Genomic DNA, 14,967 nt, shown 5'->3' on the forward strand with positions numbered 1-14,967 from the left:
CCGTCCGCCTGCTGCTGCCCGGGGAGCTGGCCAAGCACGCCGTGTCTGAGGGCACCAAGGCCGTCACCAAGTACACCAGCTCCAAGTAGACACTGCTGCTGCTGCCTCCGCTATTCAACCAACGGCTCTTTTAAGAGCCACCCACTATATCTTTAAGAGCAAAGTTGTCTGATTACTACTTCAAATTATTCATCCACTGTTGCTTGTGCTGCCAAAGCCTCTTGTTTGCACTTCACTGTGGCTGCTGAGAGAAATCACGAAGAAGAAGAAGACACATGTCGACTTGTGATTTGGCATCAAAAACTTTAAGAAAGTGCTGGTTTAATCTTTACAGTGTGTGAGCACAAGGCAGAGATATAAACTTTCCCTGGATTGCATCATGTGCAGTGTTGAGCAACATCAACACAACTTAACCTGGACACACGGAGTTTGATTTTGTATTGACAAACTACTCACTTCAACCAAATGTATTTATACAACAGTTAGTTCCGGCCCTGCAATCTGATTGGTCGAGAGACAGTAAAACCGTGATGATATTGGAGTATAACATCACGGTTATTTCACTGTGTATGTATCACTCCGCCTCACAGCTGATTGCAATCAACAATCAAATCAAAACTGACGGTTAGTGTCAGTGAGGTCAGCAGTTGCGTTGTAGGCTAATTAATTCATCCACTGTCAAACAGCCAAAAATATGGATTTATTTCCTAAAATAAGTTTTGAATTGAACTATGAGTGGTCATCAGAGGAAGATGAGGAGAGGAGAAGCTGAATCCATCTGAGCACACATCCAGGTTTGTCAGTGTTTCATCAGCGGAGCTCAATGACTTGGAGAAAAGCAACATACTGTCAGATCAGAAGGCAGAGTCGGCTGTGCCTGTGAAGCCACAGTCCACCATGCAGTCACCACAGACTTATTTCACCGGCTGCACAATGAATGGAAACGTGCAGATAAATGTGTATAAAGAGTAAGTGCCTGGTGCACCATGTCTGCGTTACATAGCAACGGTGACAGCGGAGTCCTGAGGGAACTATTTTTGTTGGCGGAAGACAAATAAAATGCTTAAATTATCTATTTTGTCCTCATTTTTCAACATTTCTTAAGCCTTGCTTATTTAACTGTTGAACTGTTGTATAAAAGCAACTAAACTATTCCTCGTGCGGCCTCGTGCCTACGACCGAATCACAGCCGTGACGATATCACAGTACAACATCATGAGCTCAAGTGTGATATTGCTTAATTATAAGGCACATTTAACCCTATGGGCCATAGGCGTTTTTGGGGTATTTTTACTGCCTTTACTTTTAAGATCATATCACAGTCAGTATAAAGGCTACATACACATGCTATATCTTGGACAATCTGGGCTAACCAGATTTGCCATCATTTCATGTCCTCCTATGTGCCTGTATTTTATATTAATTTTTATATCAATGAAAAAAAAAACCAAATCCGTGTGACTAAATTCTTACATTTTTACATGTATCTCACCATAGCAAGTTGGGAGAAGACATATTCTGCCATATATGAAGAGGGGAGACTCTCTGGAATCTGGCAATATAAGAACCATGATGCTGGGACATTCTGTCACTTCACAGCTGTCCAAAACATGTGGTTTGTGCCAGGCGGACATGATTGCCAGTATTTTTTCATTATTGCAAGAAATTCCATTGACTCATTCACAAGTCAAAAATGTGTTTCATCTGAAAGAAATATGCAATATTTACATCTTAGATCATAGAAAATAGTCAACCAAGTGCAATGATGTCCTCCAAGATAATATTTGTTTTTCAGTTTCAGTTATATATTGGGGGGGCATTTTGGGCATTGAGGGGGCACGTGTCCCCCTCAATCTGTATGGTGACTACGGCCCTGTCAGCATGCATAATTAGGCTGCAGTTGTCTGGGTGCGCAAAGGTGAAGTGGCTGGTCTTGTCATACAAAGTTTGATGGAGTGTCAACTGGACAATATGGAGATATTTGCATCTTGAAAGCCGGACTACAAATGTGGATAGACAGGAGATAAAGAAATGCGTCAGGTTTTTATTTTGTAGACAATTAATCTGGATTTATAGCGTGATGGGATGACAGCACAATGATGTGTGTGGTATCACTAGAAAGCTCTGCTCCTGCAGTGCAATCCATCCAAGAGTACTGTGTGTGCAGAGCTGTATGAAAGTCGGTTATACATCAATTCTAATGTAAGTGACCACCATTTTGCGATAATCCATCCAAGAGTACTGTGGCACAGATTTATCATTTTTTTCGCTGTGAAAACATTGGATTACCGACAATTCCGCTGTTTCACGTGATATGCGTGGCTTCTCGCTATGACACACGGTCGCGGAGAAAATCAGAACAACAGGTGTGAATTTGGACGCACGACGTGTCGTTCGGGCCCATAGGGTTAAAAACAACTCCCGTTGACCACAGTGCTGTAAGAAACACATACATAGGGGTGACATAATTGTCAGGTACACAGCTCACACATTATAGACACAACACACACAGGCACACAATAATGTGGACTGTGGACATGACGGCAACAAACACTTGCAGATGTGTGCAAAATGTCCCCCTAAAAAATATTAAAAAAGAATCCTTGCTAATTTCAGCAGCTATTTTAAACACTTATAGATGGTTGATGACTTAGGATTTCCTACATACAGACAACCCATGTCTGTCTGCCAGCTTGCTTCAGGCTCAGCAGTAGGGAGGAGACAGGGGAGCAGGTTCAGTTCACAGTCAGTTGCCATGGTGATTGACTCACAGTTTGACTTACCTCTCTGTCTGGAACTGAAAACCCAGAGTTCCCTCATTTCAGGGTTAACACACTCGGAGCTTTCACTAAACGCTTTCTGGAATATCCCAGGTGTCCTCTTCACCTGTGTCGCTGTCCGAGGTGCTGAACTGACACCTACAGAGCTGATCTCTGTTCAGGGAGCTCATTTTACCTCTATGACACACATCTCAGGTGTCAGGTCTCACGTCTCAGTCACGTCAGTTTTTAATGCCCTCTGAGGGGTCAAAGGTCACAGCCATTCACTGTTGGTTTTTAGCCTTGTCCCTTACATGGAGAGAATTCTCTGGAATCTGAATCTTTTGATGATATTTTAGATTGTTGATGAAGAAATCCTTAAATTCTTTGCATGTTGAGAATAGTTGTTCTCAAACTGTCGGACTGTTTGCCCACACCTGAGACTTTTTAAGACGCTACTTACTAATGAACCTGTTTTTACCTGTCGAATGTTTCAACACATCTGAGCATCCAACAACTTCCCCGTCTTCTGTTGCCTCTGTCCCAACATTTTTGGAACATGTTGCAACATCAAATGCAGAATAAAAAACAATTCATCAGTTTGAACATTAAATATTATATTTGGACTGTTTTCATTTGAATATGAGTCAGAAAGAATTTACAAATCATTGCATTATTTTTTATTTACATTTTACAGTGTCCCAACTTTTTTGGAGTCGGGGTTGTTGAGGTAGTTGCATTTTATTTCAATATTTACATTATCTGCTACTTCATACTTTTTTATGAGATCAAAAATAAAGATTTTGGAGCACTTAGAGACAGAAAAACAACTGAAAATCAAACTGAGGCAAGCAACAAAGCAAAAGTGGCACACAGAGCTTCTGGAAGCCAATAATCCTAAAAAGAGTGGAGCAGCATGAAATCAATGACAGGAATGTCACCTCCAGATAAACCCATCGTTACGGACAGTGAACTGCATTTTGCCAATGATCTAAACACTTTGACAGATTTGAATCAGTGCGATAAGTGCACTGAAATACTTAAAAGGGTATAATACCTGCTGCGTCACACAGAATTATCATCAATGCCTGTGGATATTCTCATTCATCCAGGTCATAGTTATCTCAAGGCAATTGAATCGAACGCAACTGGACTTTTGTTTTGTCTTAGAAGACGTTTCACCTCTTATCCAAGAGGCTTCATCAGTTCATGCTAGTCTGACTAGGCTGGAACTAGTCTGACAAACTGGTGTGGAAGCACCCAGGTATTTAACCTCTGGGGAGGTCTTCACAAGGCCACTGATGTCACTGGTTCGTTAGTGCTCCAATGGTGTGTCAACGACAGTCGTTGGAACTCCTGCTGCAACGGTTGTCACTGGAGTCGTTAGAGTCACATGAGGCCATTTGTGAACGACCGTTGTTTTTAGAGATTAAGTTGTTAAGCCTCCTGGGCAAGGATGAAAGGACAGCATTATAGCTGGGGGATAGGTGGTGTCGCAGACCTCCTCCTCTATTGAGAGATGGCTTTTCCAATTTCACAGATGGCTTCTTTTCAATTGCCTTGAGATAATTATCATCAGTGTTGAAGATGTCAGGAAAATGTGTACAAATTCCTGTGTAGGTATGATATTGTGCAATACATTTAAATATTACAGGTGCAATGCATATAAAACTGTGTAATTTAGAATTACATTACTGAATGTATATTTGACTGATAATGAAACATGTTGACTTATTGACTGCTGCACTTCACTGTTATCCAGACAGTTGCACTTAGTACTGCCATATGCACTTTATTAAGACTGATTGCACTGTGTTATTGTTTGTACTTGAGGCATGTCGGCACTTAGATGTATCAACTGGCTGTATCGTTGTTTTGTTTTAAGAATGTGATTATTTGTTTTTATTTGTGTTGTACATAGGGACCATCTGCTAGAGACAACAGGTGGAAATTAGCCAGTGGCTACAATCTGGCATGTTTACGTCATTGTATTGCTCGTATGGTGACGTGCATTAACTTGCACTGTCCCTTTCAAATAATAATAAATGAAATTAAACTTACAAATAGGCCTACCAAGAAAGCCGCTGGACCAGATGGCTGCAGGGGGGAGGGACCGCCTACCCGCCTGAATCACATATACACAAAACGCGTGGCTGACACTGTCAGATCCTCTCATCACGAGGTAACTGTGCACAAGTGTGCATTAAGTGACTCAGTGATCCGCAGCACGTTCAGTGAAGGGATCACTGAGGACTGTGGTACGTTCACTGAACGGACCTACACAGTGAGTAAACGGGACTTAGTTCATTTTTAGGCACTTTAGTTTAGTTATCTCGGAGTGAAATAACTTTTACTTTGCCAAATCCCCACAGCAACAACACACGAACAGTACAACACATCATGTAACAAGTACTGTATAAAACAAGTAGCAATAAAACGAAATATAAGTGAGTGATTAATGGCTGAAGAAAATCGAGGTAGAGCAAACATACAAATGTCAAGAAAATTATGAATAGAATTAAAAGATTAGAATTACAGCAATAAATATGAATGACAACTAATTAAACATGTCAGATTATGGCAACACACATATGAAAGGAAGAACACAACATCACTCAGTTCAGTGAGTCAGAGTCGCAGACTGTGTTATAGAGCAGAATATTAAGTTTCTCTTGAGAAGTATTAACTTCATACCATCAGAAAGAGAGCACAGAAGAGGATTATCTGGTGCTATACATGATATGATTTCTATTGTGGTATGATGCATACAGTGATGAATGTGGTGTAAATGTGTAATTTCTCTAATATGACACCGAATGAGTGCATTTGCAGGTAAAATCTTAGTATTGAGTTAATATTCATGTGTCATGAGCAGGAAGGAGCTCTTGAGGTGAGAGTGAGGTGGCTCTTAAAAGAGCCGTGGTTGTGTTGGAGGAGTGTAGTCGGGTGAGTTTAAGCCCTCTCGCCGCGGATCCTGCGGGCCAGCTGGATGTCTTTGGGCATGATGGTGACCCTCTTGGCGTGGATGGCGCACAGGTTGGTGTCCTCGAAGAGACCCACGAGGTTCCTGCAGGTGAGCCATGACGGCCGGGCTCTGGAAGCGGTCTTGAAGTCCTGAGCGATCTCCTGACCAGGCGCTGGAAGGGCAGCTTGCGGATGAGCAGCTCGGTGGACTTCTGGTAGCGGCGGATCTCTCAGAGCCACGGTACCGGGCCTGTAACGGTGAGGCTTCTTCACGCCGCCGGTGGCCGGGCGCTCTTACGGGCAGCCTTGGTGGCCAGCTGCTTCCTGGGGGCTTTGCCTCCGGTGGACTTACGGGCCGTCTGCTTGGTTCTTGCCATGACTTCTTCTAACTTGTCTGGTCTCGACAAACATGCAGGAAACAGCGAGAGACACGCGGCTCTTAAACTGTGGGACCGGCTGTGACGTGCCTCTCGCTGCTTCACACCTCCGGCTCCTCATTGGTGAGCGGCTCTTCAACTGAGCTCAGCACCGCCTCCACCAGCGCCCCCCGCCCCGCCTGAATGTGCGCCGCTTATTGGCCCAAAGTCGGTTGAAAAATGTGCGCCAAAGTGCAGAGTGCGCCGCCCTCTGCTGCTCTGCTGGAAGCCTCTTTCCTGGTTGGTGTGACAGCAGCCGTCCCGCACATATAAAGGAGGCTTTGTGCTGTCGGTGCAGCATTGTCTGTGAGTGTCAACTCCAGGAAAGATCGCAACATGTCTGGTCGCGGGAAAACCACCGGTAAAGCCAGAGCCAAGGCGAAGACCCGCTCCTCTCGTGCCGGCCTTCAGTTCCCAGTCGGCCGTGTTCACAGGCTGCGCAAAGGAAACTATGCGGAGCGTGTCGGTGCCGGAGCCCCGTGTACCTGGCGGCGGTGCTGGAGTATCTGACGGCTGAGATCCTGGAGCTGGCTGGAAACGCCGCCCGCGACAACAAGAAGACCAGGATCATCCCCCGTCACCTGCAGCTGGCTGTCCGCAACGACGAGGAGCTCAACAAGCTGCTGGGCAAAGTCACCATCGCTCAGGGCGGCGTGCTGCCCAACATCCAGGCTGTGCTGCTGCCCAAGAAGACTGACAAGGCCGCCAAGGCCAAGTAAACCTGCTCACCCGCTGGAAACCACACCCCAAAAAGGCTCTTTTAAGAGCCAAACACTCACCTCACAAAGACCTCCGTTCCTCCTACAATAACACAATTATTGCAACATTGCAGCAATCAAGTCAAAGCACAAACGGGAAACCTCAGTAAAACAATGACATTGCAAAGAAACATTCAAACTAGTGATATCACAAAACTACATATATATATATAAGAAGAAGAGGCAGAGTATAGATACAGCACCTGACTGATTAGAGGCAGTGAACTAACAATAGACAGGCTGAGTGCCAAGTTTGACATCACTGAATGCATCAAGTGTAGATATTACACATGACATTAGTCTTCATATGTGAGGTCTGCAGGCAGCACAGCTTGGACATCATGTGTCTAATGCATCTATAAATCTTTATGCACTTTACATCCGCCTACAATTGCTGTTCACTGTCTCAGTACCTGGACTCTGTGCAACAACAACAATACACTTTATTCTCATATAAATACAAAAACTTTCTTGTGCTTCAGTAACAAGCCCTGATACACGTTGTAAAACTGAAACACAAACATTTCAATCAAACTATTTCTGGGTTTTGTTGAATCACTTCCTGGAAAATGAACTTTATTTTCCACCTCACTCAGATAACACACAACACAGGTCTGGTTTCCTCCTCAATGTTTTTGAATGGACTGACATCTACATCCAGAGGATGAACAGCAGCTCTCAGCTGTGTCACTGAAGATATTTGTGATTGGGGGGCAAAACTTTATTTTGATATCCATATTATGGCCCTAATGAATATTTTCATACTTCCCAGTGAGCTGCTCTTGCACTTTAGTGAGTCTGTCATGTGTTGATCTATAACTATATGTCTTCTGCTGATACCTGCTGTTCATCTTTACAGCACAATCTCACTTATGTAGAGAATTATTCCAGAAAGACTCGACTTTGCAGGTGGAAAATAACTGAAGTTCACATCGTAGTGCAGGCGGAGGGGACTTACAACTGCACCTTGGGGAACTCCTGCTTGGGGGGTGAAAGGTGATGAGAGGGTGGAGGCAACTTTGACATGCAAACCAAAGTCAAAATACATAAAACATCACATAAGACATTTTTATTTAAGAGAATTGATTTAAGTTGTTATTTGGTGTTTTGGAGTGTTGTCTTTCAGTTATAAACCAAATGAACAGAGGTGCAGCTCAGGATGTATATACAGGATGCCATGATGAATCAGACCAGAGTATGCAATATGAACCAGTATGTATTGAACCTTGTATACAACCGAGAAAAAAGCAGATGAGATGAGCTTTTTCATGTTTTTAATCTTTGTTGACAAGTGTGTATTGAATGCACCATACTGTGTATTGTATCTGGAACTGGGCTGTGAAAGAGAAAGAGCTCTTAGTTGTGTGTGAGGAGGCGTTCGTTAAGACCATAAGGTTGTCTGCTATTGAGATTCCTGATCCAGGTTCCCTCCGCTCTCCTCCTTTGACCAGGAGTCCAGTTGGGGTTGCTTTCCACAGCAGAGATGATTAGGTGTGGAATGGGATGTATTTGGAAATGCTGAACCAAAGGGGCCTCAGATTCACCTTCCTGATGCTGAACAGGTGCTGATGTAATCTGGTCCTAATGCTGTTACCTGTTTCTCCTCTGATTTATCGTTACTGAGGAAGTTGGAGGTGATGGACTGGGTGGGTTGTGGGAGTTTGAGGTTTGAGTCCAGAAGTCTGAATTTGAGTCCATTATGCCATACTTTATCAAATGCTTTTTCAGTGTCGAAGAATATTGCCAGGGTTATTTGTGTTTTGTCGGCATTTCTGTGGATGTCTTCTGATAAATGGAGGATGTTGTCTGCGGTGGCGCTTCCTTTTCTGAATCCGGCTTGGTGTATTGCTATGAGGCCCATTGATTTGATGTGGTTGAGTGGTGATGCAAGGCTTATGGGGCGGTAGCTGGTGACGGTGTGGGGGTCTTTTCCTGGTTTATGGATCATGGTGACAAGTGCAGTTTTCCAGGATGAAGGGAAGTGTCCGGTGGTGAACAGTTGTCCAAGGTGTTGAAGGTAGGTGATCGGTGCTTGTTTTATTAATACGGTGTCCACAGTGCTTTGTTCTTTTTTCTTTTTTTTCCCCCCAGGTGTAGTTGAAGTTCTTGGGTGGTGATGGGTTTGGTGAGGGGGTGGTGCTCTGTGCTGGGGTCAGTTGCATTTCTCAGTGATGTGTCATGTTTTGTGATTTCCCTGTCTACTTTTCTTTTTTATTGAAGAGATTCACAGGTACAAATCAAACATACATCACAATACAATATAGTGTGTATCTAAAAATAAAGTGCTGCCAGAGCCAGAGTGCATGTTTTACAAGAAGCAAAGGGTTCAGTTCAGTCTGGAGGTTCTAAATCAAGCAGGTTCCAGGGGAGGTTCTGAGCCCTGTCCAAAGTTCTCCTCCTTCTGAGGTCTGTCAGAACTTGCTTCACGACCATGTCACAGTCAGTAACAGTCTGGTTAGTGATCATGACACATCTGGTCTTCCACAGTTTAAAACTTACGATGCTGATGATCAACTGGAAGAGTTCTTTTTTCTTTGGAGGCATCGTGTCTTCCAGGAGGCCGTACATGACACAGTTATAGTTCAGATTAAAAACTAGGCCATGGCCCTGCAAGACAGACCAAACAGCCTGGGCCCTGTAACAGTCCATTAAGACATGTTGCTGCGTTTCATCCTCGTCACAATAAATCATGGGACATTGTTTGGTTGTAACATAGCAACTCCATGAGACGACAGCTCTAACAGGAAGTCTGCCTACGGACATGAGCCAGCGGACATCTCTAAGATTCCCTGAGTATATTTTATTGTTTAATAATTTAATTATATTTATTGATTCACTTTCTGGGACATTTTTTTATTTAATAATTCCACCATATTTATAATTATTTATTTTATTAAATATTGTTTTACACGAGTCACTCGTCCAGTTTATTTGTAGGTTAATATATTCAGTTACGAAATCAGCATAAACTAATTTATAATAAGGGCCCTGACATGTTTTTTGTGCCATTTTTTGGTGTTTCCAACCCAGAGAGCTCGTCTAGAGATACCAACCGACACATTTTTAATAAATGCAACAAATAACCGAATACTTAGGTCGACAGCACCCAGACCACCATGTTCTCTGCCTTTAAATAAAAGCTCACGTTGTGTGAGCTCTCTAGTAGTGCCCCAGACCACGTTTACACACTGTTTGTTTAGTTTTCTAACAATGGTGGGGGAGGAGGAAAGATGTTTGCTAAAAATAGGAGTTTGGATAGGATATGCGTTTTAATAATGTTAATTCTTGATTTATAGTTAGTGTTTTTATTTTGCCACTGTTTGACTTCTTCTACTACTATAGTCAGTTTATCCTTCCAGTTATGTTCACTGCAGTTATTGTTACAAAAGTTTTACCAAGTGTTTTAATTTCTTGTTTTATTTGAATATTTAAATCGTCTATTTAAATAGACTTAATTAACGGGCTTATTGCCTGTCTACCAGATCTTTCCATGTGCTGTCGTGGTAGTCGTTTGGGCATGAGTGAATATTTTCAAGGTGGCTGCTGAAGAGTTTGGTTTTGTCTTTGTCAGTGATGATTGTTCCAGGTGATTTGAGTGGGGGTGCTGTTGCTTTGTGGATCTCCATTGATGCTCTTGATTTTCTGCCAGAAGGTCCGGGGGTTTGTGTCATGGTCCAGTTTGTGGTAGAATGATGTCCAGGTTTTGTGTTTGTGGAGGGTGAGTTGTGATTTGATGGTGCTTTGGAGTCTGTTTATTTCTCTGTTGGTGTGGGGTGATGGATTGGGGCTGATAGATGAGTCATCTATTCACAGTAGAATGTAGAACAGTAGAAAATTTCCTGCTTCTATTGTGAAGGCGGAGGGTTTTGTTAGGGGGAAATAACGGGTCTCCACCCAGCGGTGCTCAACTACGTCCGCAGAGAGGATTTATGTACTGATACTTTGTTGCCGAGTATCATCAGTCGGAACAAACTAGACTCAGACAAAATGAGTGGTCGCGGCAAGGGAGGCAAAGGACTCGGTAAAGGAGGTGCTAAGCGTCACCGTAAAGTTCTCCGTGATAACATCCAGGGAATCACCAAACCTGCCATCCGCCGTCTGGCTCGCCGCGGCGGTGTGAAGCGTATCTCCGGTCTCATCTACGAGGAGACCCGCGGTGTGCTCAAGGTCTTCCTGGAGAACGTCATCCGTGACGCCGTCACCTACACCGAGCACGCCAAGAGGAAGACGGTCACCGCCATGGATGTGGTGTACGCTCTCAAGAGGCAGGGCCGCACCCTGTACGGCTTCGGAGGTTAAATCACCGCCTCACCTCAGCTCAGCTCAACACAACGGCTCTTTTAAGAGCCACACACAGCAACCAAAGAGCTCGTTTCTGTTCTTGTTCTTTATTTTGTATGATATTGTCGTTAACTGTTAACATTTATATGATCTATCCTACAATGGATAGAACAACAGTTACGTGAGCAATATGACAATTGATTGATCAAGATTAACATACTATGCATATTATTTTAAGGTGATACAGTTTGCTACCGCGTCATTTTTTTTATAGGTGAAGATTATGAGTAGTATCACAATATTTCGATGTTTTATTTAAATCGAGTCCAAATTGGGCGTTATTCAGGAGCAACAATTTAAAGCAATTTAATAAATATCCTGTCAGCATAATGTTTAGTACAGTTGTTGGTTTGTTTTTTTTTTTGCTTGCTGCTGTAGGTAAAAACCTGAATGTCCTCAAAAATTGCAGACGCTTTGGCTTTTATGGAAAATAAATGAGTGTTTCGCCTCATAATTAAATCTTATTTTTTCAACTAAGAAATATTTATCTAGATTATAAATAGTTATAATACATATTTCATATGTATTTCTTCTTCCCCTGAAAACGACACATCATCTCAGTGTAACATACTCTGTCCGATCTCTACCTAAATAAAATAAGCTCCCTCTGATATCTAATGCTCGACATAGCCGTAGGCCGCTTCATATCAGATCATATCAATTTCATGTGGTTTTATTATAAACATATGACACTTTAATATGGTTCTTTAACATTGTTACTGATAGCATAGTTTTGGCTGATCTGTGTGTCAACTTTTTGTATACAAGTCAAAGCTAAATCGGAAGTATACATTACCAACGGGAGGAGAGAAATGAGATCATGGCTTACGGGACGTATTTCTGTGTGTCTCAACTTTCGCTTTTAACGGTGGTTTTAGGCACAGGTACAGCTGGAAGGTCCTCTACAGTAGAGTGAGGTGACAGAGCGCAGAAGGGTCTCCCACCTTATGTAAATGAGACTGTGCTGTTGCTCGCACAGGATTGGTCAGCTGATGAGGCTGAAGAACAACACAGCGAGTGGTTGGAGAGAAACGTTGGTTACGTACTGTAACCCCAGATTCTATGAGTATAGCTCTCTAAGATAGTTTATGTATGAAGAGAAATGATTTTAGTTTCTCTACCTGTCTGCCTCTACTCTCTGTCAACTGTTATCATTATGTTAAGCAGCATTATCTACTCTGTTTAATGTAACCTTTGTGGTGATCTGGTGTGTTCTAACTACCCTTCTATTCATGATACTCACTTTGAATGACGTACTGTGTGCAGATATTACTAATACAATAGAAAGCATTGCTCTTTAATGATGATGTGGGTGGCTCTTAAAAGAGCCTTTGTTGAGAGTAAGGACAGCTCACTTCTTCTTGGGTGCTGCTTTCTTGGCAGGCTTCTTGGCGGCAGGTTTCTTCGATGGCTTCTTGGCCACCTTGGGTTTAGCGGGGGCCTTAGCAGGCTTCTTTGCGGGCTTTGCAGGGCTCTTGGCGTTCTTGGCTGCTTTCTTGGCGGCTGCGGGTTTGGTGGACTTCTTGGCAGCTTTCTTCGGGGAAGCTGCCTTCTTGGCTGGCGCAGTCTTCTTGGCTGCCGCTGCAGGTTTCTTGGCTGCGGACTTCTTGGCGGCTGCGGGCTTCTTGGCTTTAACAGGTTTCTTGGCCGCTGGCTTCTTGGCCTTGGGGGCGTCTGCCTTCTTGGCCATCTTGAAGGAGCCGGAGGCCCCGGTCCCCTTGACCTGAACCAGGGTCCCCTTCGCCACCAGCTTCTTGATGGCGGTCTTGATGCGGGCCTTGTTCTTGTCCACATCGTAGCCGCCGGCAGCCAGAGCCTTCTTCAGGGCGGCCGTAGACACGCCGCCTCGCTCCTTGGATGCGGCCACAGCTTTAACGATCAGCTCGCTGACGCTGAGGCTGCTCTTCTTGGGTGCGGTGGATCTCTTCTTGGCTGGTTTAGCCGCTTTGGGCGGCGCAGCGGCGGCTGGAGCGGGAGCTGGAGCTGGAGCTACTTCTGCCATCTTCTATTGCAGTTGTTGGATTGTCACTGAGGACAAGACGAGAGTGTGACTGGACTGTTGGAGAGCTCCGAGCAGGAGGCTGTCCTTAAACACACCATGAGAACCGTGGAGACTCAAGGCAGCCCGTGGCTCCTCCGTGCAGTGTGGATGCCGTGCAACTTGTGTTTTCTCTGGACTGCTAAAAGAGTCCAAACTAAATGTGTGACAGGTGCTGAAGGCTGACAGCGAAGGGGCCGATAGCGGACTTGTGTCTCTTCATATTCAAGTCATGGAGAGCTCTGATGCTGTCTGCATTTTGTGTGTGGAGCCTCCAAACCTCGCCTATTGCCGCCGTGGCCAGCGCTGCTCGGCGGCTTTTCCCACTCATTTGTCTCCTAAAATGATTTCAAATGCATCACAGCTCCATCAAAAGCCGTTTTCCAGCTGGCCCACATGTTTGTTCAGGGACTCCGTGTAAAAACAACCATGTGCTGTCGATGACTTTGCAATAAAGTCCCGTTTTTGTGGTGGCAGCAAACACGCCGTTGATGGCCGAGGCTCATGGTGCAGTTTAGCCAGACTTGCCATCGCAGCTGCTGCTGTGACTCCTTTAGATTGAAATAGTTCATAACTTTGTCCTATTAATGATCAAACACACTGACAAATACATGTCAGCTGTCTGTGGAAGCAGCAAGTGACTTTCAATGTTACACTGACACTCTTTCAGTTCCATCATGATCACATGAACATTATGGATGGACAGATCATTGTAGGCTAATAGTGCAGAGAGTTGTGATAGCGATGGAGAAGGCCCTGTCCCCCCAGGTTCCATGCAGGTAGTGAGAGGAGATTTCCTTCGGACGAGCGGAGGTCGCGGGAGGGGGTGTGGTGGTGGAGTAGGTGTGTGAGGTAGGAGGGGGCCTGGTTAGGGAGCCAGTGTAGGTTTTGGAGGACGGGGTTGATGTGGTCTCGGGAGCGGGTGTGGGTGAGCAGTCGGGCAACGGAATTCTGGATGTATTGAAGTTTATTGAGGAGTTTGAATGATGAGCCATAGAGGATGCTATTTCAATAGTCCAGTCTGGATGTGATAAATGCAATTTATAAATTCAATGGAAATTTACAGAGTGATTGGCTTTAAGCTGCCCTCCCTTTTCCTGGCTGAACAATCCTTTAACAAACTTAAAAGGGTCCCTGAAAAAAACCTGTCCTAGCACATTCCTTCTTCCTCCTCTTTTTCCTGAGATGCTCTGCCCTTCTAAGAACTGCTAGTTTTTCTGTTGTTCCAACATGTCATCGGTTTAGGGCTGATTAACAAACTAGAGTTAAAACTTGCTGCAACTCCCCCTCCTCGGCCGCTGCCCCGAGGAATGTGGGAATTATTATGACTGGGAGGAGTGGACTCATTTAGACTAATATATTCATCTTGACACAGCCAGGTTTCAGTGAGACTGAGTAAATCAATGATTATCTGATATCAGTTGGTTTACTAACACTGCTTTAGACGATAGAGACCTGATATTTAACAGTCCGCATTTAACTCTCCTGTTTTGTCTTTGTCACAGAAGAGGTTTTAATTTTTATGAGGTTGTTATGCACAACTCCTCTTTGTTTAATTTTAGATTTAGATAATTTAGGTAGTCAGGAGACAGACACCGTTTGTATAAAGGCTATGGGTGGGTAACTGCACTAGAAGCTCAGAGAAGAGTATAAGACTGCGACTGAGTCCTGATCTCAACTCTGGGTTGTCA

The 14,967-nt window shown here is 44.1% G+C and overlaps 2 protein-coding genes and 1 pseudogene across 2 annotated transcripts; 2 read left to right on the forward strand and 1 right to left on the reverse strand.

Moving 5' to 3' along the window:
* The first annotated feature begins 6,457 nt into the window (after positions 1–6,457).
* On the forward strand, positions 6,458–6,879 carry LOC125882605 (histone H2A-like; annotated as a pseudogene).
* A 4,005-nt stretch (positions 6,880–10,884) lies between these two features.
* Positions 10,885–11,559, forward strand: LOC125882616 (histone H4). The gene has a single exon (XM_049566402.1). It carries the CDS (start codon positions 10,885–10,887, stop codon positions 11,194–11,196), a length of 312 nt encoding a protein of 103 aa, XP_049422359.1. The 3' UTR covers positions 11,197–11,559.
* Positions 11,560–12,589: 1,030 nt separating this feature from the next.
* LOC125882598 (histone H1-like) lies at positions 12,590–13,282 on the reverse strand. The gene has a single exon (XM_049566386.1). The coding sequence runs from the start codon at positions 13,238–13,240 to the stop codon at positions 12,590–12,592; it is 651 nt and encodes a 216-aa protein (XP_049422343.1). The 5' UTR covers positions 13,241–13,282.
* Positions 13,283–14,967: the final 1,685 nt, after the last annotated feature.

The sequence above is a fragment of the Epinephelus fuscoguttatus genome, linkage group LG22 (genome assembly GCF_011397635.1).
Source record: "Epinephelus fuscoguttatus linkage group LG22, E.fuscoguttatus.final_Chr_v1".
Classification (NCBI taxonomy): Eukaryota; Metazoa; Chordata; class Actinopteri; order Perciformes; family Serranidae; genus Epinephelus; species Epinephelus fuscoguttatus.